The sequence below is a fragment of the Amblyraja radiata genome, chromosome 4 (genome assembly GCF_010909765.2).
Source record: "Amblyraja radiata isolate CabotCenter1 chromosome 4, sAmbRad1.1.pri, whole genome shotgun sequence".
In the NCBI taxonomy this organism is placed as follows: domain Eukaryota; kingdom Metazoa; phylum Chordata; class Chondrichthyes; order Rajiformes; family Rajidae; genus Amblyraja; species Amblyraja radiata.
Genome location: NC_045959.1, coordinates 55719784 through 55746235, shown reverse-complemented (window position 1 = coordinate 55746235; position 26452 = coordinate 55719784). Strand labels below are relative to the sequence as shown.

General features: G+C 43.0%; 1 protein-coding gene across 2 annotated transcripts in view; it reads right to left on the bottom strand.

The window, feature by feature from the left end:
* The window catches only part of trappc8 (trafficking protein particle complex subunit 8), a 113393-nt gene that overhangs the window by 55289 nt on the left and 31652 nt on the right, over positions 1 to 26452 (bottom strand). For both annotated transcript variants that reach the window (XM_033019479.1, XM_033019481.1), the window contains 8 exons: positions 18986 to 19075; positions 17498 to 17672; positions 10810 to 10963; positions 9328 to 9418; positions 7920 to 8167; positions 3677 to 3792; positions 1855 to 2005; positions 395 to 495 (listed from right to left, as the gene is read on the bottom strand). In XM_033019479.1, the coding sequence (XP_032875370.1) occupies positions 395 to 495; positions 1855 to 2005; positions 3677 to 3792; positions 7920 to 8167; positions 9328 to 9418; positions 10810 to 10963; positions 17498 to 17672; positions 18986 to 19075 (1126 nt within the window). The remainder of the gene's footprint in view (positions 1 to 394; positions 496 to 1854; positions 2006 to 3676; positions 3793 to 7919; positions 8168 to 9327; positions 9419 to 10809; positions 10964 to 17497; positions 17673 to 18985; positions 19076 to 26452) is intronic.

Genomic DNA, 26452 nt, shown 5'->3' with positions numbered 1-26452 from the left:
TTCGAGGAAGCCACCACACCCAAGGGAGAATGTGAAAAATTCACAAAGAAATGCATCAAAAGATACATGAATCCTTCCTCTCTCCACAGATACTGCATGACCTGCCCAGTATTCCCAACATGGTGTTTAATTTCAAGTGATTTCGCTTCTCTGAATTCCATTTATTTTCTACTTGGCATTTCTCATCAGGAAAAATCCTTGCTTAATGAATTTGTTCACTGCTTTATAATTTTGCAGTAACCAAATCCAAAACTGGTTTTCAATCTTGAATGATTTTGTTCAGAGTTTCAGAACATCACCCTCAAGGCATTTCAAATTCATTGGAAAACTGCAGTCATTTCTCCTCATCATTAAATGTCAATTGCCATTTGACTTGAGCAGAGGTGTCACGTACTTGCACAGGTCCTTGTAGGTCTGAATTGCCGTTTCCATGTAATGGGTGGGATATTGCCTCTGCGCTCCAGGCTGAAGAAAAACAGAGGCTGCCGCCATTTCCTTTGGCAAGTTAAAATTTTACAAAAAGTTAATATTACTTTCAAGTGTCATCACAACATTCAGCATTTCAATAAAAATAACAAGTTACATATTGAAGAGAATATACAATAATGCAACAAGGTATCAAAGATAGACACAAAATCCTGGTGCGAGTCGGGTCAAGCAGCATCTCTGGAGGAAACGAATAGGTGAAGTTTCGGCTCGAGATCCTTCTTCAGACTGAAATTTCACCCATTCCTTTTCTCCAGAGATGCTACCTGGCCCACTCATTTTGTGTCTATCTTTGGTCTAACATCCAGCATCTGCAGTCCCTTTCTACAAAGAGATATTGAAGACAATATACAATAATGCAACAAGGTATCAAAGTAACTCAGCAGGTCAGGAAGCATCTCTGGAGAAAAAGGATTGTAACGTTCCAGGTCGGGACCCTTCTTCAGACATTCAGCAGGGTTCTGACCCAAATCGTCACCCATCCTTTTTCTCCAGAAAATGCCTGACCCGCTGTTACTCCAGCACTTTGTGACTATCTTTGGTATAAATCAGCACCTGCAATTCCTTCCTACACAAGGTATCAAACTATTTTTAAAACATGGGGTACCCCATTCAATGTTAAACTAGTCAGAGTCATTCAGCGTGGAAATAAGCCTATCGGCCTAAATTGCTTATGCTGACCAACATGCTCCATCTATACTAGTCCCAACTGCCTGCGTTTGGCACATATCCTTCTAAACCTCTCCTCTCCATGTACCTGTCTAAATGCTTCTTCAACATTCTTACTCATTCTTGGATGATGATTGACAATAAATAAACCAAGAGTCCAGAGTGTTTAATTGTCATGTGTATCTCAGCATGTCATGTGTATCCCAACTACCATGGACTTTGTATAGGTTGCACTACATACTTTAGCTTGCACTATTATGGTATGGTTACCAAGTAGAACTGTTAATATACAGTATCATTTATTGTATATTTGTATTATTGCATTAATGTAGTATATTTAGAGACCTCATCACTTCCAACCAGTTTCATCATTTAGAAACAAAGAACTGCAGATGCTGGTTTGCAAAAAAGGACACAAAGTGCTAGAGTAACACAGCAGGTCAGGCAGCATTTCTGGAGAACATAGGTAAGTAACGGTTCGGGTTAGGACCCTTCTTCAGACAGAAAGATCTCGACCCGATACATCATCTATCCAGAGATGCTGTCTGATCTGCCAAGTTACTCCAGCACTGCATCCAGTTTCATTATAGATACATAGAAAATAGGTGCAGGAGTAGGCCATTCGGCCCTTCGAGCCTGCACCACCATTCAATATGATCATGGCTGATCATCCCGTTATTTGGTTGTTTAAGCACTAACCAAAGCCCCTGCTGCGTAAAGCATTGCTTGATCATTGAGAAAATCTTTCTTTGCTGTATGGTAGCAATTGTAAGCCAGGTCGTAGTGCTGAACCAAGAAACAAAGATCTGCCATTTTCCTTATTTGCAACTCTGGAGCCTCTGGTGGATACCTGGTAAAGATCAAGGGGAGAAATAAACAATATCAGAACAAAGAAGAACACAGTGCATCTCACTCACCTCATTCACAGTTGTCCAATATTCAGGCGCTCCAATTTATCTGCATGTCCATAAACTAGACAAATTCACACATTGCAAACACAGACCTCTCATTTTGCAGAGGTATGATTTTTCATTGGTTTTGCATTTCAGCACCATTAGGGTGCACGGAAATTACATTAAAAGGGATTTTACATCTTTGGTTGTAAACAATTACATTGTAATTTTCAAAAAAGGACAAAATTGTTGAATGCAAGTTTTCCATCTCTCCATGACTTGTGACTGGAAATCTTTCAATCAGAAGTTACCTCAATCTAAGTTAAACTTATCATACGCTATTTTCCTTTTAAAGATATTTCTCTACCCTCTTACTCCTCAATGCATAGCTTGATCACGTGTGTATGGCTAGAATGTATTCAGAGTTAAATAGCACGTATAAAGGCCGTTCGGCCCAACTTGCCCATGACAACCAAACTGCCCCATCTACGCTCATCTGACTGTGTTTGGCCAATATTCCTCTAAACCTTTCATATCCATGTACCTATCCAAATGTTTTTTAAAGTTGTTTTAATAACTGCTTCAACTACCTCCTCTGGCAGCTCATTCCACTATGTGAAAAGGTTTCCCCTCAGGTTCCTCTCAAATCTTTCCCTTCTCATCTAAACCTACGTCTTATGGTTCCCAATTCCCCTACTCTGGGTAAAAGACTGTGCTTTCACATCATCTAGTCCCCTGTTTCAACAGCAGAGGTTGGCAACCTTGTTCTGCCTAGAGGCCAGGCCGCATGTCTGTGAGCGGACGACGGGCAACATCTATCACATGTACACACGGATCCCGCCCCAATCCCGCCCCGGATGGCAGGCATCAAATCAAATTAACAGAAGGTAGACAAAAATGCTGGAGAAACACAGCGGGCGAGGCAGCCTCATGCAATCCTTGCATGTCTCACCCGTTGAGTTTCTCCAGCATTTTTGTCTGCCGTCGATTTTTCCAGCATCTGCAGTTCTTTTTTAAACGCGTTCACAGAAGGTGCTCGGCCGTACCGGCGGCTTTGCGCAGGATGCGGTACACCCAGAGCTCGGCGCTCGGTCGCGCTCGCTGCTCGGCAGACCGGATGATTACGGGGGAAAAAAATCCGCCTGCAGGTCGGATGGTTTCGGGTTACGGGCCGCATTCGGCTCGGGGGCCGTAGGTTGCCGACCCCTGATGTACAGTATGAATTGACTGGATAGCACACTTAAATCTGTTCACTGTATCTCAGTACGTGACAATAATCAATACATAGTTCCCCAATAGTTAAATCTAATATTAAAACCCTGGAACTTATTCCCTGCATGAATTCTTCCACAAGATCTCAGAACAAAGACCAAGAGAGGCCAAGTCGATGGATATTTTTGAACCGGATTGGCAGATTGTTGATTAGTGTCAGGGGTTGTGGGGAGAAAGCAGGTGTATGGGGTTGAGAGGGAAAGGTTGATCAGCCATGATTGAATGGCCTAATTCTACTACTAGAATTTATGAATAAAGTATTAAAACATTTTTTTTAATCTATTCTCATCCCTGCCAGTTCTTCAATATTTTTTACCCCTTTTCAATTTTGCCAAAAAGGGAAGAAGTCTACTTACAACAGACTGGAAGCATTTTTCAATTCATTTATAGTTTTCTCTGGCACTTTACTCCCACTGAACCATTTTTTTGTTGCAGTAAATAAAGTGCGACTGAGGCCTTTTCTGGACACCAGCTACAGAAATAAAAATTTGCACCATCAGCTAAAGTAATAATGATTTACATGCAACTATTTCAGACCTATAGAAAAGTAAAAACAAAGGAATTGCAACATAAATGCAAGAAAACATTCAGTGAGAATACATCTTGAACCTGTTATTAAAACATATATTTGCTGATCTCAACTGCTGCTTGTAAATACTCCCAGATGACTGAGTAACAGGGATCCACGCACAAATACCACTCAAGTCGTTATAAGGTGATAGCTAACCAATATGACAATGCTGGTTTACTAAGCTAAATGTAATAGAATAAAAATAATGATCCATTGGATCAAGAGATGAGAATTTTACTTTATCCAGGGGTTATGTACATCTTGCATCTGCTCTCTATTGGAAGAAGTGAGATTTGCATCATCATTCTACTAAATACATTCAGATAGCTGCTTGCTACAGCAGAATGTTGGTCACAATATATTAAGGTCAAGGCTCAAATGATTTTAAAGATACACGAACATGGAACAAAGATTTTTCAAAAGTTTTCTTGCATCATACATGTGAAACTTCATACTTTAATATTCCTCTGATCCTTCCCCAGTCACTCCCTCTTCTCCCCTCTCCCATCAGGCAAGTGGCACAGATATGTGAAAATGCACACTTCCAGATTCAGGGACAGTTTCTTCACAGCTGTTATCAGGCAACCGAACCATCGTACCAACAACTAGAGAGTGGTCCTGACCTCCCATTTACCTAATTGGAGACCTTCGGACTAGCTTTAATCAGACATCACATTACTCAATACGTTATTCCCTTCATCCTGTATCTGTGCACTGTGGATGGCTTGACTGTAATCATGCATAGCCTTTCCGCTAACTGGATTGCACGCAACTAAAAGCCTTTCACTGTACCTTCGTACATGTGACAATAAACTAAACTAACAATTTGTTTTATTCAATTCCTCTTAACTTCAAGAGCTTCCCTTATTCAGTTTAACTAGTTCCTTACTTTAAAAGCATGTGTTTATGTTAAGATAATGATAGGTCATATTAAAAATTCAGATTTGTTTTTAAACTCTATTCTAACACGTTATGGGCATCTGTGGAAAGGTCAGCATGTATTGCCCACTTACTGCCCCCAGGTAGGCGGTGGGTGAGCCACCTTCCTCATCCACTGCGGTCCCTCTGGGGTAGGAATTCAAACTATACATTTGGGCGACAACAAAGCTAACGGTTATATTAATCAGCGTCAAACTTTTCAAATGCATCGCACACTTCCTTCCAATTTTTATCAATCTAACAATCTACACAACAAATGTCCTTGAGACTTGGAAGGTGGCTTTACTCTGTTTGCCAAGAGTGGCATGGTTAGATTTAAGGTTATCTTGGAATAATAGCAGTAACCTTTTCAACACATTAAAAAAAAAGTTAAATTGCAAGGCCTAGATAAGATTAACCGTCAGAACCTTTCTCCCTCAGGGTGGAATCAAAGACTAGATGGCACTATTTTAAGGTGAGAGGAGCAGAGTTTACGGGGACAAGGGGGGGGGGGGGGGGGGGGGGGGTGGGGGTAGGGGAATTGATAAGCAGATGATTGGAACTAACCATCAACAGAGATTGAGTATCAGGAGGTACCATGAGACAACTGGGCAGGACAGTGGCGCAGCGTTAGAGTTGCTGCCTTACAGCGCCAGAGACTGGGTTAGATTCTGGTTACAGGTGCTGTTCTCCCTGTGACCGAGTGGGTTTCCTTCGGGTACTCCAGTTTCTTACCACACAAGATGGGGTGGGAGATTGCAACCTTCACGTGGTCCACCCTGTTTCGACAAATGCAATCAACCCGGTGTGCACAGTCAAACAAGATCAAATAGAACAAGTTGTCCTACAACTTTAGGCTGTGCACGCCATACGCAAGAAGAAGAACCACACAAGATTTACAGGTTTGTAGGTGAATTGATTTTTGTAATTGTCCCTAGTGTGTACGATAGTGCTAATGTAATGGATGATTGCTTGTCAGCGTGGGCTCGGTTGGCCGAAGGGCCTGTTTCCGTGCTGTATTTCTAAAGTTTAAACTCTGAATTCCCAGAACATGTAAATCATATGAAGAAACAAAACTGGAAAATGTTAGAAAAACTCAGTTCGGTCTTTACAATATTTTCTGTTTTTGTTTCCAATTTCCTACACCTGTAGTTTTTTTCCCCCTGATTTTCATTTAGATGAAGGCATAGATTGCATACAATCTGAATGAGTTAAGGAATCCAATTCGGATCACCTTTGCTCAAAAGTTTTACCATCCCCTCAATCAAATGCCTTGAATTGGGTGTCATATTATTTTTGACTCTGCTCAGAAGAACATTTTGATGGTGAATTGGCTTGGTAAAATTTTAAATTGTCCCCGCGTGTAGGGCAATGTTAGTGTGTGGGGAGCACATGTTGGCGCGGCCTCGGTGGGCCAAAAGTCCTGTTTCCGCGTTGTATCTCTAAACTGAACGAAAGACTAAAGCATGACGAGATAGCTCAATGCTCTTCACTACCCAGAGACAGAAGAATATCACTGCAAGCTTTAGTAGTGGATTTACAGCATTAAAACACAGTACATTCTTAATAACACTTTACACCTTTACTAACACAAATTTCCTCAATGCAAAAAAAAAAAAATCAGCATATGATTTCTGCATCAATTTGACTCGTTACATTGTATTAATCAAGAACTGCAGATTCGGGTTGGGGCCCTTCTTCTCCAATCTGAAACGTCTTTATTTGGTTTCGTTTAGAGAGACAGCATGGAAACAGGCCCTTCAGCCCACCAAGTCCGTGCCGACCAGCAATCACCCATACACTAGTTCTATCCTACAGATTAGGGATAAATTACAGAAGCCAAATCACCTACAAACCTGTACATCTTTGGAAAGAGGGAGGAAGCCGGAGCTCTCAGAGAAAACCCACGCAGTCTCAGGGAGAACGTACAAATTCCATACAGATAGCACCCATAGTCAGGATCGAAACCGGGCCTCTAGCGCTGTAAGGCAGCAGTTTTATTGCTGCACCACTGTGTGGCATTTTGTGTCATATAATTTTCTATCTGTTAATTGTGCACTTCAACTTAATACCTGACCATAACATCCTTCAATTTTGTTTATATCTTGCCTCGCACATCCTCAGAATTGAATTGAATCCTTTATTTGTCATTCAGACCTTTCGGTCTGAACGAAATGCTGTTGCCTGCAGCCATACATGTAATAATAACAAAACACAATAAACACAAATTAACATCCACCACAGTGAGTTCACCAAACACCTCCTCACTGTGATGGAGGCAAAAGTCTTAGAGTTACTGTCTCTTCCCTCCTCTTCTCCCTCTGCGCCGAGGTGATACCCCACCGGGCGATGGTAAGTCAGTCCCGCGGTCAAGCTCCGCGGCCCGGGGGTAGACGAAGCTGCCGCCCTCCAGTCCAGCGGACGCAGCTGTTGCAACGGGTGCTCCGGAAAACAGGCACCAGCCTGTGACCTGCGAGCTCCCGACATTGTCCTCCACTGGCCCGCGGCCGAGCCCCAGATCCAGGTCGCCGCCGCCTCAGCCGCCGGAGCACCGTCTCCGCCCCGCACCGGGCCGCCCACAAGGCAGCGTCTCAGCCCCGCACCGGGCTGCCCCCACCGGAGCACCTTCCAGCCGGGAGCCGGTCAGCCCTCACCGGAGCGCCTTCCAGCCGATAGCCAGGCCACCCACACGGCAGCGGCTCAGCCCCGCACCGGGCTGCCCCCACGGGAGCGCCTTCCAGTCAGGACCCAGGCCACCCACACGGCAGCGTCTCAGCCCCGCACCGGGCTGCCCCCACGGGAGCGCCTTCCAGCCGGTAGCCGTGCCGCCCGCACGGAGCGCCGAGTCGTGCCGCTACCCGGACGTCGCCACAGCTCGAAGACGGCCAGCCTCGCGTTGGTGAGTCCTGGCTGGCTCTACCTCCGGAGCCTCGAGGTCGGTCGCAGGTTGGAGGCCGCCAGCTCCGGAATGTCCTACAACACTTCTTTAGCATGGTCACCATTGTGAGATTACAATCTTTTGCATGGGCTTTAGGACATACAAGTACCCGGACAATTATACAATGGCAGCACGCGTGCTTGAAACGAAAGATGCAAAACAATAACCACACCTGGTCGTTCAGTTGCCGGATAGTCTTTTCGATGTGTGGCAGTAATCCTCGGAAGGTGAACTCCTGAATGAACTGTCTAATTCGATCATGGTCAGTCAGAGTTAAACTCAGTCCACGAGCACCAGAGCTGTTTTGTTTCATCACAGCGTTGACTGCTTCCACAGGTTTTGCTTGGTTAGGTCCGTCGAGTTCCCTTGACTTCGCACTTCCCTGAAACGGGTGAGATTTGCAGTTGTTTGGAATTCCAGCTGTTGAAATGGAGAGAGAAAGGTTGGATATTAAGTGCTGGTCAACATCCAGGGAGCGCAGAGCTGGAGTCTTTTCTTCTAATCTTGCCAAAGATTTTTTTACTCAACAAAATCCACAAAATTTGAGAGATTAAAGGAGGAGAAGCAATATATATATATATATATATATATATATATATGGCAGCACGCGTGCTTGAAACGAAAGATGCAAAACAATATATATATAAAACTGTCTAATTGTTTCTTAAACATTGCAATAGTACCTGCCTCAACTACCTCCGCAGCTCGTTCCATACATCCACCACCCTTTTGAGTAAAAGTTACCCCTCGGGTTCCTATTAAATCTTTCCCCCATCACCTTAAATCAATGTCCTCTGGTTCTCGATTTCCCTACTCTGGGCAAGAGACTCTGTGCACGTACCCGATCCATTCCTCTCATGATTTTGTACACAACAAGGTCTAGGACTTTATCTGAAATGGATCAAGATGAAAGGTCAAACAACTGAAAGGTCAACTTTGTCTCTGAGATAGGGTCTTCTACTCGAGACATTATCTGCTTCCCATTTCAAAGAAGTCTACTGGACTGGTGAGAGCTTCCAGTATTTATTTCAGTTGAAAGGTTGTGACCTAAAACAACTATTTCACTTAAACGACACAGGCCCACCTGCTGAGTATTCCTAGCAGTCACACTATTTCATGTTTGGCTGTTACCTTAACACAAGGATTAAAAATTAGCACACTGATCCAGAGAATATCAAAGTCCTTTTTAACCAAGCACGACATAAAAGCTAATGCCATTGAATGAGTACAAGCTGCGTGCCAGGAATTCAGCGAATACAGAACGTGAATCTAAACACAACAGCTAATAATAGCACAATATTTTTTTTAATATAACTATAAATCCACAAAAGCTGAGACAAGGCTATGTCCTAATGTGTTAACCATTTAAGACGAATGCTTTAAAGCCAAGTCAATAAACGTAGTGAGCCGCATTTGCCATTAAAAGCGTAAAAAGCTGAGTTTGATTTCCTATTGGACAATGCAACATCTGACAGTGTAGTACTTCAGTTAGCTTATTTGCCATTATCTTTATTAAATTAACACTTTTAAGTAATGAATTTGAATTTTGTGCATTGGCATTTTGTCTAGTATTTACTTACCGTTTATTGAATTGTCCAATCCGTCCAGCTCCACTCCAATCACACATTCTTTACTCTTGCTGGCAGGTGGAACAAAACCATCACAGATTTCCTACAATAAATGAAAAATATTAAGTAAAGCTATAAGTTGCCATTTTAAACATTGGATGCAATCTAAATACAGTATCAATAATCTGCTCTCCAATTATCAGAATCATGCAGCATGGATATAGACCCTTCGGCCCACCTAGTGCATGCCGACCAAGATGCCTCATCTCCATTACTCCCACCTGTCTGCGTTTGGCCCATATTCCTCCAAACCTTTCCTATCCGTGGACCTGGCCAAATGTCTACTGCTATCATACGTGCCTCAACTAGCTCCTCTGGCTGCTCATTCTGTATACTCACCACTCTCTGTATGAAAATTTTACCCCTCAGGATCACATTAAATCTTTCTGGATTTAATAGGGATTACATTTTACCCAGGAATTGTATGGGTACAGTAGATAAATTAGCTTCCTGTGCTCCAAGGAATAAAGTCCTAGCCTGCTCGTCCTCTCCCTATAGGTCAGGCCCTGGCAACATCCTCATAAATCTTCTCTATCTCTGAACATGTTGGCACTCTTTCCAGCTTACCAACATCTTTCCTATAGCAGGGTGAACAAAATTGAACATAGGACTCAAATGTGGCCTCACCACGGTCTTGCAGAACTGTAACATAAAGCCCCAACTTCTATACTGAATACCATGACTGACGAAGGCCAATGTACTGAAAGACTTAACGGCCACACAATCCCCCTGCAACGTCACTTTCAAGGAACTATGTACCTGCACTCCTCGATGCCTCTGCTCCATAACACTCTCCAGGGACCTGCCATTCACTGTGAATGGTTTAACTTCCCAAAATGCAACTTTGCACTTATCTGCATTGAACTCCATCAACGATTCCTCTGCCCACTTGCCCAACCAATCAAAATCCTGCTAATATTCGATAGCCCTCTTTGCTGTTTCCAATACCACCCATTTTTGTGTCATCTGCAAACTTATTGACCATGCCTTGTACATTCTCATCTAAATCATTGATATAAACCATAAACAGCAATGGGCTGCACCAATCCCTGACACACACCACTAGTCACAGGCTTCCAGTCTGTAAAACAACCTTCCACCATCACCTTTTGCTTCATGAAGCCAATTCTCTATCCAGTCAGCTAGTTCTCCCTGGATCCCATGTGATCAAACCTTCCAGAGCAGCCTACCATGCAGAGCCTTATCAAATTCCTTGCTTAATGTTTGGAGATCTCCATGGTTCAGCATTAAGCTCAATTCCAGTTTTAAACCAAGTGCAAAGCTCATTATTTATCACTTTGCCATCAGCAAAATAATTGGTGATTATAGTCATTTGTTGTATTGTACTGCCTTCCTTTGCTTAAAAAAGTGATAATTCTCCATAAATACTTAACTCTCTTTAATTAGGTATTCGAGGTGAAAAGGAATGTATACCTGGTTTTGCAAATTGTTGCGATTCAAATACTGACTCCAAGGGTCAGGGATCTGTTCATCTGCTCCACTTGAAGGCATTCGAGAGTTAAACTTGAGTAAATAGCACACCTGCGTCCCATATTTGTGTTTCATTTCTTCATAGACAGTTTCAGCTCTGAGGGATAAGTTAGAAATGAGAATTACTGCAGTTCAAGGTTGTCGACAGCAATCGTGGTGGAGTACATGCCCCAATCAGCATTAAAAGTGCCGAAGCAGAAATGGTTGGGAGCTTCAAATAGCTTCCTAGGAATGCCAAGGATGTTCAAGGAGCTTCCGAGGCATATATATTACCAACAATCTGTTATGGGCTAACCACACTGAAGTGACAGCCAAAAGGCACATCATGCCTCTTCTTTCTCAGGGAAACTGTCTCAAAGGACTCTCAAACCTTTGCAGATGTACCATAGAAAGCATACTGTGTAGGTAGGAACAGCAGATGCTGGTGTACACTAACGATTGACACAAAATGCTGGAGTAACTCAGCGGGTGTGGGTCAGTCAGCATCTTTGGAGAAAAGGAGCAGCACCCTTCCTCAGACAGAGTCAGGACAGAAGGAAACTAGAGGTATGAAAAGGTGCAAAGAACTTTATCTTTAGTTTCCCTCTCCACTAACTCTCAGTCTGACGAAGAGTCTCTACCCGAATCTTCACCTATTCCTTTTCTCCAGAGATGCTGTCTAACCTGCTGAGTTACGCCAACATTTTATGTCTCTAGCAAGCATACTGTCAGGTCTCTTCACAGCTTGGTTTTGGGAACAGCTCTGTGCAAGATCGCAAAAAATTGCAGAGTCGTGGCCCACCCCATATACAGACCAGATTTCCCACCATTTACAGTTCATACTTCCTCGGAAAAGCCACCAACATAATCAAGGACCTTTCCCACCCCGATTATTCCTCCTTCTCCCGTTGAGAAGTTAAAACTTGAACGCACATATCACAGGTAGAGGAACAACTTCTTACCCTCTATTATCAGATTTCTAAACGCTCCTTCCATAAGCTCAGGTACAGTCCTAATTTTCCAACCCATTTCATTGCAGATATTGGACTATGTCTCAGGAACTGTTATGCTACAGTATTGAGAATCTATATTCAGCACTTTGGCATAATTCTCTTTGGGCTACCTTTTGTTGACCATTTACCACCATGTGTTTGGCTTGATTATATTCATATACAGTACAAGCTGACTTGACTGGATTGCACACAAACAAAAGCTTTTCACGGTACTTATATAGGTGACAATAATAAACCTAAACACAAGGTTAAACTTGGACGGTGAAATAAAAACTAAATGGGAAAATTTAATGACATGCAGAATCAAGGAACTGCTGATGAGATGTGTAGGAAAGAACTGCAGATTCTGGTTTAAACCGAAGATCGACACAAAAAGCTGGAGTAACTCAGCGGGTCAGACAGCCTCTCTGGAGAAAAGGACTAAGTGACGTTTCAGGCTGAGACCCTTCTTCAGACTGAGAGTCAGGGGAAAGGGAAATAGGGTTACTTGAAGTTGGAGAAATGGGAGGGGGAAATTAAAGTGTTTGGCAACTGGGAGATCAGGCAAGTCCAGGCAGACTGAGCGAAGTTTATCAGCGAAACGATCGCCCAGTCTACGTTTGGTCTCACTGATGTACAATAGTCCACACCTTGAACAATGGATACAGTAGATGAGGTTGGTGGAGGTGCAAGTGAACCTTTGCTTAATCTGAAAGGACTGTTGTGGTCCCTGGACAGTCGAGGAAGGAGTTATAGGGACAGGTGTTGTATCTCCTGCGTTTGCGGAGGAAGATACCTGGGTGGTTTGGGTGGGAAAGGATGTTAACCAGGGAATTCTGGAGGGAATGGTCTCTGCGGAAAGGGGTGATGGGACGACGTGATTAGTGTTGGGATCCCGTTGGAGATGGCAAAAATGTTGGAGGATTACGTGTTGTATGCGACGGCTGATGGGGTAAAAGATAAGGTCCGGGGGGGATTTTATCCCTGTTGCCACTAGGGGGAGCATAGTTACGAGGTACATGGAATTGTGGAGGCTGGTTTACCAAGGAAAGGCACAAAGTGCTGGAGTAACTCAGCGGGTCATGCAGCATCCCTGCAGAACATGGATGAGTGACGTTTTGGGTCTGGAACAATCTTCAGACTGAGGCGGGTGCGGGAGGAAAGAAGAGTGGAAGGGAAATGCCAGTAAAGCTCAGGAATTCCCCTCTTCTAAGATTTGGGGCATGTCACCAAGTCCTGAAGGTTATAATTTTACACAATGTTTTGAATGCTGAGAATGAGTACAGAATGAAGCAAGTTGACTCTTCATTAATTCAAATTTTAGTCTAGCTGGTTTCAACAAGAATTTGCAAAAGATCAAAATTATTGAATGAACTTGAGAAAATGCAAATTGTCACAGAGTTATTATTATATCAATAAAGTTCTTCACAGTGTGAGAAAATACATATTTTAAGCAATTAACTGATGGTGCCTGAACTGGGAAGAGCTGTGACATGGATAAATGGAAATGCTGCCTTCATATAATTGATTTGATGTTTAACAAGTGTACAAATCTAGATTTGATGTTGTGAACCAATAATCAACAGCACCACTTCCGGAAATGGCGGCGCTGTTAACAGCTGCGGCTCGCCTGCAGTCCGTCTGTCTTTACTTTTTTCTGTTGTTTTTTTTGTCTTGTTTTGGTTAAATTTTAGCTTGTTGGGTTGTGTTAGAGAGGGGGGGGGTGAAACATGTTCTCTGTCTCATCCTTCGGGGGAATGCGACTTTTTTGTGTCGTATCCCCCTCCTCTGCCTCCGTCTGCGCTGAGGCCTAATGGCGGCGCTGGCGGCCTCCAGCCTGCGACTGACCCCGAGGCTCCAGAGGCAGAGCCAGCCAGGACTCACCAACGAGAGGCTGGCCGTCTTCAGGGCTGAGGCAGCGGGTGGCCCGACTTGCTGGTGCGGCGTTCTGGCTTTCGGCGGCGGCCTGAAGCTGATGCAGCGGGGCTCAGAGCTGAGACAGCGGGACCCGGAGCTGGGGCAGCGGCCTGGAGCTGGGGCGGCTGCCCGGAACTGGGGCAGCGGCCCGGAGCTGAGACTGCGGGACCCGGAGCTGGGGCCCGGAGCGGAGACTGTGGGACCCGGAGCTGGGGCGGCGGCCCGGAGCGGAGACTGTGGGACCCGGAGCTGGGGCGGCGGCCTGGAGCTGGGGCGGCTTCCCGGAGCTTATGCTGTGGCGGGCCGTCTTGGAGCGGAGACGGCTATCCGGCGGCGGCGACATCACCACGGAGGTCCGCTGGACTGGAGGGCGGCATCTCCGGCCTGGATCGATCGCCTCAGCGCAGAGGGAGAACAAGGAGCGAAGAGACGGAGACTAAGACTTTGCCTCCATCACAGTGAGGATGTGCTTGGTGAACTCATTGTGGTGGATGTTTAATTTGTGTTTATTGTATGTTTTGTTTTTATTGGTTCTGTGTATGACTGCAGGCAACATAATTTCGTTCAGACCGAAAGGTCTGAATGACAATAAAGGAATCTAATTCTAATTCTAATTCTAATCATGTGAACTCAGCTTGAGGCTGCATTTAGTCGTTACTCAATTTTCTTCTATGTAATGGAAACTATTTTAATTTAATGGAATGTTTTTATTCAAATGCCAATCAGTAGGCCACTATATAATTGCAATTTTAGATTTGACATTTTTCAATCCAGTCAAAATAATTGAGGCCTTTAGATAGACACATGAATATGTGGGAAATGGATGAATCTGGATCACGGGTAGACACAAAATGCTGGAGTAACTTAGCGGGTGTGGCAGCATCTCTGGAGAAAAGGAATGGGCGACGTTTCGGGTCGAGACCCTTCTTCAGATAACGTGCAGGCAGTGATTAGTTTACCTTGACATAATGTTCGGCACGGATATTGTGGACGGATGGACCTGCTCCTGTGCTGTGCTTTTCTGTGTAGAAATTAGGAAATGCTGATGCTGGTTTACAAACAAAGACAAAGTGCTGGAGTAACTCAGCGGGTCAAGCAGCATCTCTGGTGAACAGGGGTAGGTGACATTTCCCGACCCGGAACATCACCAATCACTGTTCTCCATAGATTCTGCCTTTCCCGCTGAGTTACTCCAGCACTTTGTCTTTGTTTGTCTGCACTTTTCTATGTTCCATTAAATTAAATTGTGGCTGCAGGACTTTCATTAACGTTTATTTGTTTTGGTTTATTATTAGCACATGTACCAAGATAGTGAAAAATTGTTCTGCATGGTATCCAGATAGATCAGACTTTACGTGAGTATGACTGGTCGTGTTAAAGAAAAAGTGAAGTGTATAACAGTGCAGGTGGCAAAGATAAACACAAAATGCTGGAGTAACTCAGCGGATCAGGCAGCATCTCTGGAGAGAAGGAACAGGGGACATTTCGGATCGGAACCCTTCTTCAGAGAGTGTTGTAGCTGTACAGAGCAGTGTAATAGTGTTACAGTTACAGAGAAAGTGCAAGGAATGCTTCAAGATAGATTGGAAAATTGGGAATACATCCTAAACAGAGAAGAGGTCTGTTCAACTTTTGTCTCTTCTGTCCAATGGGAGAGGGGGAAAAGAAACAATAACTGTGGTGAGAGGTCCTTTATTTCGTTGGCTGCGGTTTAAATCTTCCCCCCTTCTCAAGATTATTACAAGGAAATAAAAATGCTGATGTGGTGTAATGTCCCTTTCATCATTTGATCCTAAAACTGCAAGTTTTACAAGGCATCCTACTGGTCAGTCACAATATAAAACTACGGAAGGAGAAAAAAAATGACATTGTTTTTTTAATGCATAAACGCAACATGCTTGTGTTTTAAAATATGGCCAAGAACAGCCCACAAACAATTATTTGATGTCTTTAGAGTACAGGTCCACCCAAAATTTTCCAGCAGTTGGTGATCCGACCCTTCCTTCTATCCAGACAGAAATCACCCTCTGGAACTTCTCCCAAAAATGTGGAACTAAGGCCAGGTGAGACGGCCAATCTCGACCTCATCGGGACATCCGCGGTCGATCAGCGGGTCGAATTTGCTCCCTGCGACCGGGTTTCTGGAACTCCGGCCTGGCCGGAGACGGCGGATCTATTCCCATAGCCGACTTCAGTGAGCCAGTATCTTGGCCTCAAGGCCGTGACCTCTGTTGACCCGGAAAACGGATAATCCAGAAACGCTCTGGAACCAAGGGTGCCAGAACAATCGATGGTGGACCTGTAAATAATTTGCTTCCAATCGTTTTCCCATACTACGTAATTATATTTCTCTTCCTCTGCTTTCACTCCCCACAACCTTCCACTTGCCTCTCTTCCCAGTCGTCATCACCAATGAAAGGCAGCACGTTATCACGATGGAAACCTTAGTGAATGTAAAATTGTTTTATGCATGAAATGAGGTCGGCTGGCTCAATTACAATGTAGGAACATTCACCTACTCTTGTAATGCTGTTCGAATCTGCCCGAAATGCTGTTCGAATCTGCTTGATTATGAAGATAAAGAACTGCAGATGCTGGAAACATTTACAAACACATTGTAAAATAAAGTGTTGGGAGTGACTCAGCGGATCAGACAGTATCTGTGGAGGGAATGGACAGGCTATGTTTCGGGTCAGGACCCTTCCTCAGAGTTAAGGGCCTGTCCCACATGGCGATTTTTCGCCGACTGTCGGCATCATTGACTGACGTATCCGGTCAACAAAAAATTCACGGCGTGATGCGGTGGTGACGACGTATTGACGAGAAGTGTTTCCTCAAGTGTCGCAACATTTTTCGTCACAGGTGGATTATTAAATGTTCTAAATCTTTCGGCGACCCTGATACGTCAGTCAATGACGCCGGCAGTCGTCAAAAAAAAAATCGCCAAGTGGGACAGGCCCTTTACTGTGTGTTTTGCTTGATTAAAAAGATTGGGAAGTACAGGATCAGAAACTCCATTGAGACATTCACAATAAACAAATGACCTGTCTAACTAACTGATAAATTATTCGGTAGTCTGTTTTCAAGACAGCGTCAATTCCACCATGCACCAAAATCTGATTAAGTAAAAGCCCAGCGTGTCAGACAACATCTGTGGAGGGAATGGTCAGACAGTATTTCGGGTCAGGACACTTCTTCAGCTCCATATTCATTCCTACCGCAGATGCTGCCTGACTTGCGGTGTTCCTCCAGCACTTTGTTTTGCTCAAGATTCCAGCATCTGCAGTTCCTTGGGCCTCTGAACAAAGTAGTTTAGTTTAGAGATACGCATGGAAATTGACCCGTCAACCCACTGGGTCCATGTTGACCATTGATTACTCTTACACTAGTTCTACATTGTCCCAATCTCATCCACTCCCTAGACTTCAAGACCAATTTTACAGAGGACAATTAACCTACAAAACCACAGGTCTTTCCGATGTGGGAGAAAACCGGAACATCCGGAGAAAATCTAAGTGGTCACAGGGAGAATGTGCAAACACCACAGACAGTTGCCGAGGCCAGAATCAAACCCGGGTTTGTGGTGCTGCGATGCAGCATCTTTACCAGCTGCTACACTTTGCTGCCCAGTAGTTGAATATAAATCGAATTACATTTTCCTCTGAGCTTGAACACATAATTCTTGAATTTGCAAACATTTTATAATTTCTACAGAGCTTAAGATCAAATAATTCAACGCTTACCTTTCTTCTTCCCCTTCACTGACATCATGCAGTAAAACATAGTACTTCAATGTGTTTGGAATAAACCACTTTGGATACGAGTAATCACTGCTGTGCTGGATACGATGCTGCTCTTGTGATAGCTTGAAAAACTGTTCCATTGGGTCAGAGTCTCTTGATGACACCACTAGCATGCCTGAAGGAACACTTAAGGAAAATGCAATTCAAACCATTTCTAAATTGAATGCCTTTGGCGCACAGGTAAAATGATGAAAATAATCTTTGTTAATATAGTGATACATCAATTGTAGATTTGATATTTTCTTTGTCAACCAGTTAATTGGCTTCGGTAACTTGTAAAATTGTCCCTAATGTGTCGGATAGTTTGAGCGTACGAGGTGATCACTGGTTGGCACGGACTTGATGGGCCGAAGGGCCACTTTCTTCACTGTACCTGGCAGAAATCTAAAGAGGGGTTTGCAGCACAAACAAGAAAATAATCTGAAATGTAAAAGGAATATCTGTGAAGCTCAAATAATTTTAGTTGCACTCATTTTGGGGTAAAATGTGGATCATTTTCCAAAGACCACAAACAACTACATTTGAGCCCGTCTACGTGGCATTCAAGGGAATTTTCCACAAGCCGAATTAGAGAAGGATAGTCAGAATCGACAGGAAGGAACTGAGTTACTCCAACAATTTGTGTCTAACCTGGAGTAAGCCAGTTGAATTGCAGAATCCCATAACCTTGCTGTTTTATTTGTTCACCCTTTCTCCACTACCCATCTTGATTAAATAGCAATGCCATCACAACCTACACCACACACTACTGCTGCAAACTCCGCTCAGCAACATTGGAATCAAAACTCTCATCCCTGACACGACTACTCCCAATGGTAATAGATCTGGTCTCTTGTGTTACACTCGCTCTATTGCTGCACGCATCCCATTCACTCATCACAACAGCACTTGCTGACTTATGCTGGATAATATTCCAGTCACACCTTCATTTTTAAATTCTCATACTTTGAAAGTGTGTTTTGTAACTTCACCTTCTCTTACCTCCAGCCACTATAACCCATTGACGATAACCCTCTAAATCTGTCCACTTATACGTTCTCTCGTTTCATCACTCCACCAGCAGTCTTGTCTTTAGCTGTCTGAAGTCTCTCTGTAGAATTCTCCATCTACAGACCTCTCTCTAATTTAACATGTTCATGAAACCTCTACTTTGAATAATCATTTGCTTACCTACCCTATTTTCTCCTTGAACTTGACACCAATTGTTATTGTCAACCCTCCTGCGACGATCTGTGGGAGGTTCTATCACATTGTAGGCTCCCTAAAAAAAAAAAATCAGCCCTGGCAGCTCACAGCTCCTTTGATTAGTTGTAGTCAGTTACACTGCCAAACATCTAAAATCTATTAAAATCTTGTTTCTGTAAAATAAACATTGTACTTTGCCAGGATAAGCATATTAAGACAATGGGCAAGTCAGGAAAAGGATACATGCTAAATAGTGGTGCAGAAACTCATGGTCTGATGGAGGCATGGACTGGAAGAAATATTCTCTGTAGGCTTCAAACCAGGGAGTGGTAGCTAAAATATAGAATTTAGAAACAATTAAATATTCACAAACTATTTTAAAAATGCAGCCAAATGGATACCAAGATAAAACATTCACGCTGAACAAATAATTCTATTACAAGCAAATTAATTTTTTACACAAAGTATTTTGCCTTGTGCTTTATGAAGTATTGAAGAGGACACTTGTTGCTAAAACAGGGTCTTCCAGATCAATGCAACTGACATGCTGCAGAGGAGTTTTGTTAGACATGATGTGACTGCAAAACACATGGCATATTAGGATATGGGGGAGGGGGGGGGGGGGGGGGGCAGATTTTAAGCAGTGATTTAAATGTGGATGGAGTTAGACGATTCTAAATCTTACGGTTGAGGTAGTTGAAGAGAGCCAGAGACAGAAGAGAGCAGGAATCCTTTAGACCATAGTCAATTGAAGGATTAAAGAAATGGGAAAAAATGAAATAGAATCATAGATTCATAGAGAATGGAAATAGGCCCTTTGGCCCAACTTGCCCATGCCGACCAAGATGCCCACATCACCACGTTTCACACATATCCCTCAAAACATTTCTTATCCATGAACATACCCAAATGTCCAGGACTCCATTTGCCAGATTCTTGCTGTCATTTAACCAATCTGTTGGAGGGCAAAAAAGTAACTACACAATGTAGGAGCAAAATGGAAAGGCCTCGTGGAGTTGCTGTTAGTAATGGGCAATTTATTAAACAGGAGCCAGCCAAAGCAGACCTCCCGGTGAGCACCAGTTGCTCGTTGTTTCAAACACCAACTCCGTGTGGCCTTTCCATTTTGCTCCTCCACTGTGTAGTTACTTTTTGCCCTCTTCACAACTTAGTTTTTGGGAACTACTTTAATGTCAAGAGCCAAGTCATTTATACAAATTGCAAGTTTGAAGAAGTGTTCCGACCTAAAACATTACCTATTTATTTTCACCTGAGATGCTGCCTGACTCGCTCAGGTACTCCAGCATTTTTGGTCTATCTTCTATATAAATTGCAATACGAGAGACCCCAGCATCAGTACCACTCAATATACCTTGCTAACTAGAAAAATAGCCCTAATTCATTGTTTACTGCAAACCTCTGTTACTTCCTACACCTTTTCTGCAATAACCTTTGAGCAAGCATTGTATGAAACTGCTTCTTGAATGCTCAGTCTATCCACCTGTTCCTCCTCTCTATAGTACCTTTTATTTTAAAAGAGCAGTAAATTGCTCAGGCCATGTTGACTTTGCCTGATTGCTTTGAATTTTGAGGAGGCCTGTTTCAACATAACAGCTTAGTCATAATAGCCTTGCCCAAGAACCAAGTGCCATAGCAATATAATAACCTCCAACATTTTGCCAATGACAAATGAGAAGGACTTTGCTTTGTGCTTTGCTTACTTGGCATCTTCTGCCATGTCAGCTATTGCATATCAGCAATTAAAACGCTAGCTGATAAATAATCCTGATATTTGTCTGTTTTCTAGCCCTTGTTACATAGCACAGCAGGTTGCATCCAGATCTTTGATGGGTAGAAGGTTCACCATGACTTTGACGGATGTTTGGCAGCTATCAAATACCTTAATGAGCACACAACCTACAAAATGCAACAGTACCATACATAAGACATCCCATTGAAGCTGTGTCTCTGTTCCATCCTGCTGCACCATTTACTGAATAGTGAAAGGCCTGGATAGAATGGACCTGGAGAGGATGTTTGTGATTCTCTACGAATCCTTGTGATTGAGGCAGTGCAGCATAGGTTCACGAGTTTGATCCCTGGGATGGCGGGACTGTCGTATGAGGAAAGATTGAAAAGACTAAGCTTGTATTCACTGGAGTTTAGAAGGATGAGGGGGATCTTAGAGAAACATATAAAATTATAAAAGGACTGGACAAGCTAGATGCAGGAAAACTGTTCCCAATGTTGGGCGAGTCCAGAACCTGAGGCCATAGTCTTAGAATAAAGGGGAGGTCATTTAAGACTGAGGTGAGAAAAAACATTTTCACCCAGAGAGTTGTGAATTTATGGAATTCCCTGCCACAGAGGGCAGTGGAGGCCAAGTCACTGGATGGATTTAAGAGAGAGTTAGATAGAGCTCTAGGGGCTAGTGGAGTCAAGGGATATGGGGAGAAGGCAGGCACGGGTTATTGATTTGGGACGATCAGCCATGATCACAATGAATGGAGGTGCTGGCTTGAAGGGCCGAATGGCCTCCTCCTGCACCTATTTTCTATGTTTCTCCTAGAGGGATAGTCTTGCACCAGAGGCCATAGCCACAGAATAAAAGAACGTAGAGAGGAATTTCTTTAGTCGGGGTGGTGAATCTGTGGAAATCATTGCCACAGACAGCAATGGTGGCCAAGTCATCGGGTATTTTTAAGGCAGTGATTGACAGATTCTTGATTAGCATGGGTGAATGGGGTTGAGGGGAGAAGACAGATCAGCCATGATTGAATGGCAGAGTAGAATTGATGGGCCAAATGGCCTCATTCTGCTCCTATAATTTATGCAGATATGAAACATTGTACATATCATGTTGGTAATTTAAAGGGTCCACAATCTGCAGTTTCCCCAGTGACATCATGCTGAGAGCTGGCTTGAACCTCAGTGGATGAAATCGTGCAGGTGGACAGAAATTTCCCAAAATTAGAGAATTCTAATTGTTATAAGAAATCAATTTGGTAATTGTTTTAAAAATCTAGAATATAAAAAACAAGCTTAAATAATTATAATTTTATCATACCACAATTTTAAGGGCAGTACAGTGGTGCTGCTCCTCTATGGCCATGAACTATCCTGGCATTATAAAACATTTATTTTTTGAAGACTGAACTTTTTGATCATCTTAGTTTGTTAATTTCATGAAAGCTTCAAGCACAAAACTGAATTCCCAAGTCAGTAAGATCTTCTTTACCTGGTTCCAACAAATCCAAGGAATGCCATTATTTACTTTGCATTTCCAAAAATGTGCCTTCATAATAACTGACCATCATAACTTAATTCAAGAATTTTGTAGAACATGACATTAGCAATTTATACTTCAATGGTTTCGTAAGCTTCCAGTAAATGCAATTTTATTTCAAATGGAAAAATTCTGAAAACAAATGCTGTTAGTTAATTTGAATGTATTTTAACTAGTCAGTTGATTATTTTATCATCAGTATCTCTCAAAAAATAGACCAGTTAAAACTCTGGCAGTTCTTTGCAATTTAAGAACTGAGTTAAAGCACTTGTGACACTAAAGGAATTAACAATTGAAATACCAGCTGATAACTAATTCAGATATTTGCCCATTTTGGCAAATTATAATGTCTCGATTTACTGTATTTTACTTTGTCAGAAATTGCACTAGTGTGCAAAGTAGATTTCTGTGAAAGAGGAAAATAGGAAATTTATTCCTTCCTATATGGATTTCCAGCTACTGTTCATCTCGTGTAGATGGGGCATCTTGGTCAACATGGACAAGTTGGACCGAATGGCCTGTTTCTGTGTTGTATGACTGTGGCCATTTCTGGTGAAATTGTTTGTTCCATAACAATTCTATCAACATTTAATGCAAGAAAATGAAAAATGATTCTCTGTATCAAACTAAAGGTAGCAATAGATTTAAAATGCCAAATTACATGTAGTACAATTAATCACCTTGTACTTCCTATTTATTTTTAGCAGTAAAATTATCAAAGACCTTTAAATTTATTTCACCTTGAAAGAGGAAGCATTTTTTCAGATTCTGGGCACAATACATTTTAAGTGGTGGGTATGAATGAAGTATTAATCTAATTTTTATTTTCTAAATTCAGTATCAACTTGTGCAAAAAAGCATTTCTGCAATAATAAACCAATTATATTAAATTAAGAAAGATTAGATTAATAATCCCAATTAAATAAATTGTTAATTCCATGTGGTATTTAAAAAAAAATTTAGAAAGGGGATGGACTGTTTGAGTGAGTGGCAAGTGGAATAGCAATGCATTGCTTCAGTTATCCAGCCAATTGAAATCAGAATATCAGTAGCAATAATGCCTTCTGAATTATCCATCGTTGACCTGTTTTTCTTCCTACTCTGTACCTAATCAGTAACTGTGTACCGAAGATAGACAAATTGATGGAGTAACTCAGCAGGACAGACAGCATCTCAGGAGAGAAGGAATGGGTGAAGTTTCGGGTCGACACCATTCTTCAGACTGAGAGTCAGGAGACAGGGAGACAGACAGACATATGGAAGGGTAAGGTGTGAAATGAGAGATCAAATGGGACAAGGCTCCAGGAAAATGTAGAATAGATCATTGTTTGCTGAGGGGGAAGCATACAATCAGTAAAATTTAATCAATTACCCCAGCATTTTCTGTCTATCTTCAGAGTAAAGCAGCATCTGCAGTTCCTTCCTGCACAGTAACTGTACACTGTGGACAGCTTGATTGGCATTATGTATAGTCTTTCCGCAGACTGTATAGCACGCAACAAAAGCCTTCCACTGTACTTTGGTACACTACAATAACTACTATCAGGTGCAATTGAAAATAAAGCATTTATTTTGAAGAAGGGATTCGACCCAAAACATCACGCATTCCTTCTCTCCAGAGATGCTGTCTGTCCCGCTGAGAAACTTCAGCATTTTATATCTTTCTTCGGTTTAAACCAGCACCTGCAGTTCCTTCCTAAGCATTTATTTTTAATGTATACTGATGATACCCAGTTATACCTTGCCACTGTTTCTTTGATCTTCATTTGCTTTTATGCCAAAACTCTAATTTTACATAGAGAAAAGAATCTAATTTTCTCGACATCTCTACTATCCTGTTTCCTGCTTGCTAAATATCAGAAAGGCCAGCTTATGAACCTATCATGTTTCCTTATTAAATCTACTCAAAAACACCTTTCCTTTCCCCAGAAGTCTGCATAGAACCAGGAACTTTGATGGTTCACGTATCAGCCTTGCTGAGTTTGAGACTTCATATTAGGGGCACATCGGTATTTGCTGCCTTACAAAACTTACAGACCAAGGTTCGATCCCGACTACAGGTGCTGTCTGTACGGTATGTGTACGTTCTCCCCATGACTACGTGGGTTTTCTCCGAGATCTTCGGTTTCCTCCCACACTCCAAAGACGTACAGGTTTGTAGATTAATTGGCTTGGTACAAGTGTAAATTGCCCCTAGTGTGTGCAAGACTTAATTTTATATTCCAATCCCCCCCCCCCCCCCCACCATCCCAATTTGCAATAACAGTACATGAAAACCATAATTACATCCATCTAAATTCTAAATTCACCTCACCAGCCTCTGCAATCCACACATCATTCCCTGACATTTCTTCTTCTTCTTGGTTATGGCGTGCACAGCTTAAAGTTGTCGGACAACTTGTTCTACTTGATCTTATTTGCTTGTGCACGCCGGGTTGATTGCATTCATCGAAACAGGGCGGACCACGTGAAGGTTGCAATCTTCCACCCCCCCAGACATTTCCATCACCATCAACATGATCCCACCATCAGTCACATCTTCCCATCCCCACAGAGACCAGTTTTCAAGAGAGAGTTAGATTTAGCTTTTAGAGCTAAAGAAATCAAGGGATATGGGAAAAAGCAGGAATGGGGTACTAATTTTAGATGATCAGCCATGATCATATTGAATGGCGGTGCTGACTCAAAAGGGCAGAATGGTCTACTCCTGCACCTATTTTTCAACATTTCTCAGAAACTCCTTAGTTCACTCACCCCCATCTAAATTGCCCCCACTCCATGTGTTTTCTCCTCCAATCGCAGGGCAGGAGATGCAACAGCTGAACCTATACCTCCTCCCTCACCTCAAAACAAAATGTTAGTTGGAGGTCTTTTATGTGGGGGGTGAGGGAGGGGAAGGGGGAAACTTTATTTCTTAGTCCCCTACCTGGTCGGAGAGGCGGCTTCCCTCCAAGCTGTTTCTTCGCCCCTTCCTCGGGGCCTACCATCGGACTGAAGTGGCGTTTCCTGTTGGGACCGGTCACGACTACAGCTTCGGCAGCGGCACAGCGCTGGGACACCATTACGGAGCAGGTGATGCCTTACCGGGTCGCCATGCGGTAAGCTACAGAGGGCTGTGAACGCCGACTCCAACATCCTAGGAGCTGCGGCTGCGAGCGTCCAGCCGCGGGCGGCGCTGGATTTAAAACACCGCGAAGCCTGGGATCCGAGATCCCAGGCTCCAACCAGCACGGCCTGTCGACTTCGGGTGCCGCAGTCTCCGGGGAGGGAGCGGCCGCTCCAAACATTTCCAAGCCGCCGAGGAGTGTTCACCCGACGTCAGAGTTCCAGCTTTCCGGCAAGAGGGCTTGAAAACATCGGACTGGCTGCAGAGGCCACAAATAGGCCCCGACCTCGGGTGTTTCACAGAGGAAGAGGACTGAACTTTCTGATGCCTTTCCCCACAGTGGAAATTTTTGATTCTGTTGTGAGGGGCCGTTCAAGTTGAATTCTATAATGCGTTGTGTCATTTTTCCTTATTTTTAATTTTTCTATGGACGTACGGAAACTTAATTATTTTATGTAAAGCACTTTGGTTTCAACGCGAATTGATTTAAACGTGCTATATAAATAAAATTTACTTACTTACTAACTACTTACTTACCTCCATCCCCCCCGCCCCCCCCCCCCATAATGTTTGGGACAAATGGTTTCACGGGTGTTTTTAATTGCTCAGGTGTGTTTAAATGCCTCCTTCATGCAGGTATAAGAGAGCTCTCAGCATCTAGTCTTTACTCCAATCTTTCCATCACCTTTGGAAACTTTTATTGCTATTTATCTACATGAGGATCAAAGTTGAGCCAATGAAAGTCAAAGAAGCCATTATGAGACTGAGAAACAAGATTAGAACTGTTCGAGACATCAGCCAAACCTTAGGCTTACCAAAATCAACTGTTTGGAACATTATTAAGAAGAAAGAGAGTACTGGTGAGCTGACCAAGATCTCCACAGATGACAGAAGAATTCTCTTTATAATAAAGAAAACCCCCCAAACACCTGTCCGACAGATCAGAAACACTCTTCAGGAGTCAGGTGAGCATTTGTCAATGACCACTGTCCGCAGAAGACTTCATGAACTGAAAAATTCAGAGGCTACACTGCAAGATGCAAGCCACTGGTTAGCCGCAAAAATAGGATGGCCAGGTTACAGTTTGCCAAGAAGTACATAAAAGAGCAACTACAGTTCTGGAAAAATGCCTTGTGGACAGATGTAACTTATATCAGAGTGATGGCAAGAGCAAAGTATGGAACTGCCCAAGATCCAAAGCATACCATCTCATCTGTGAAACACAGTGGTGGGGGTGTTATGGCCTGGGCATGTGTGGCTGCTGAGGGCACCAATCTTCTTCTCTTATCCATTTATCATCATTGATGATACAACTGCT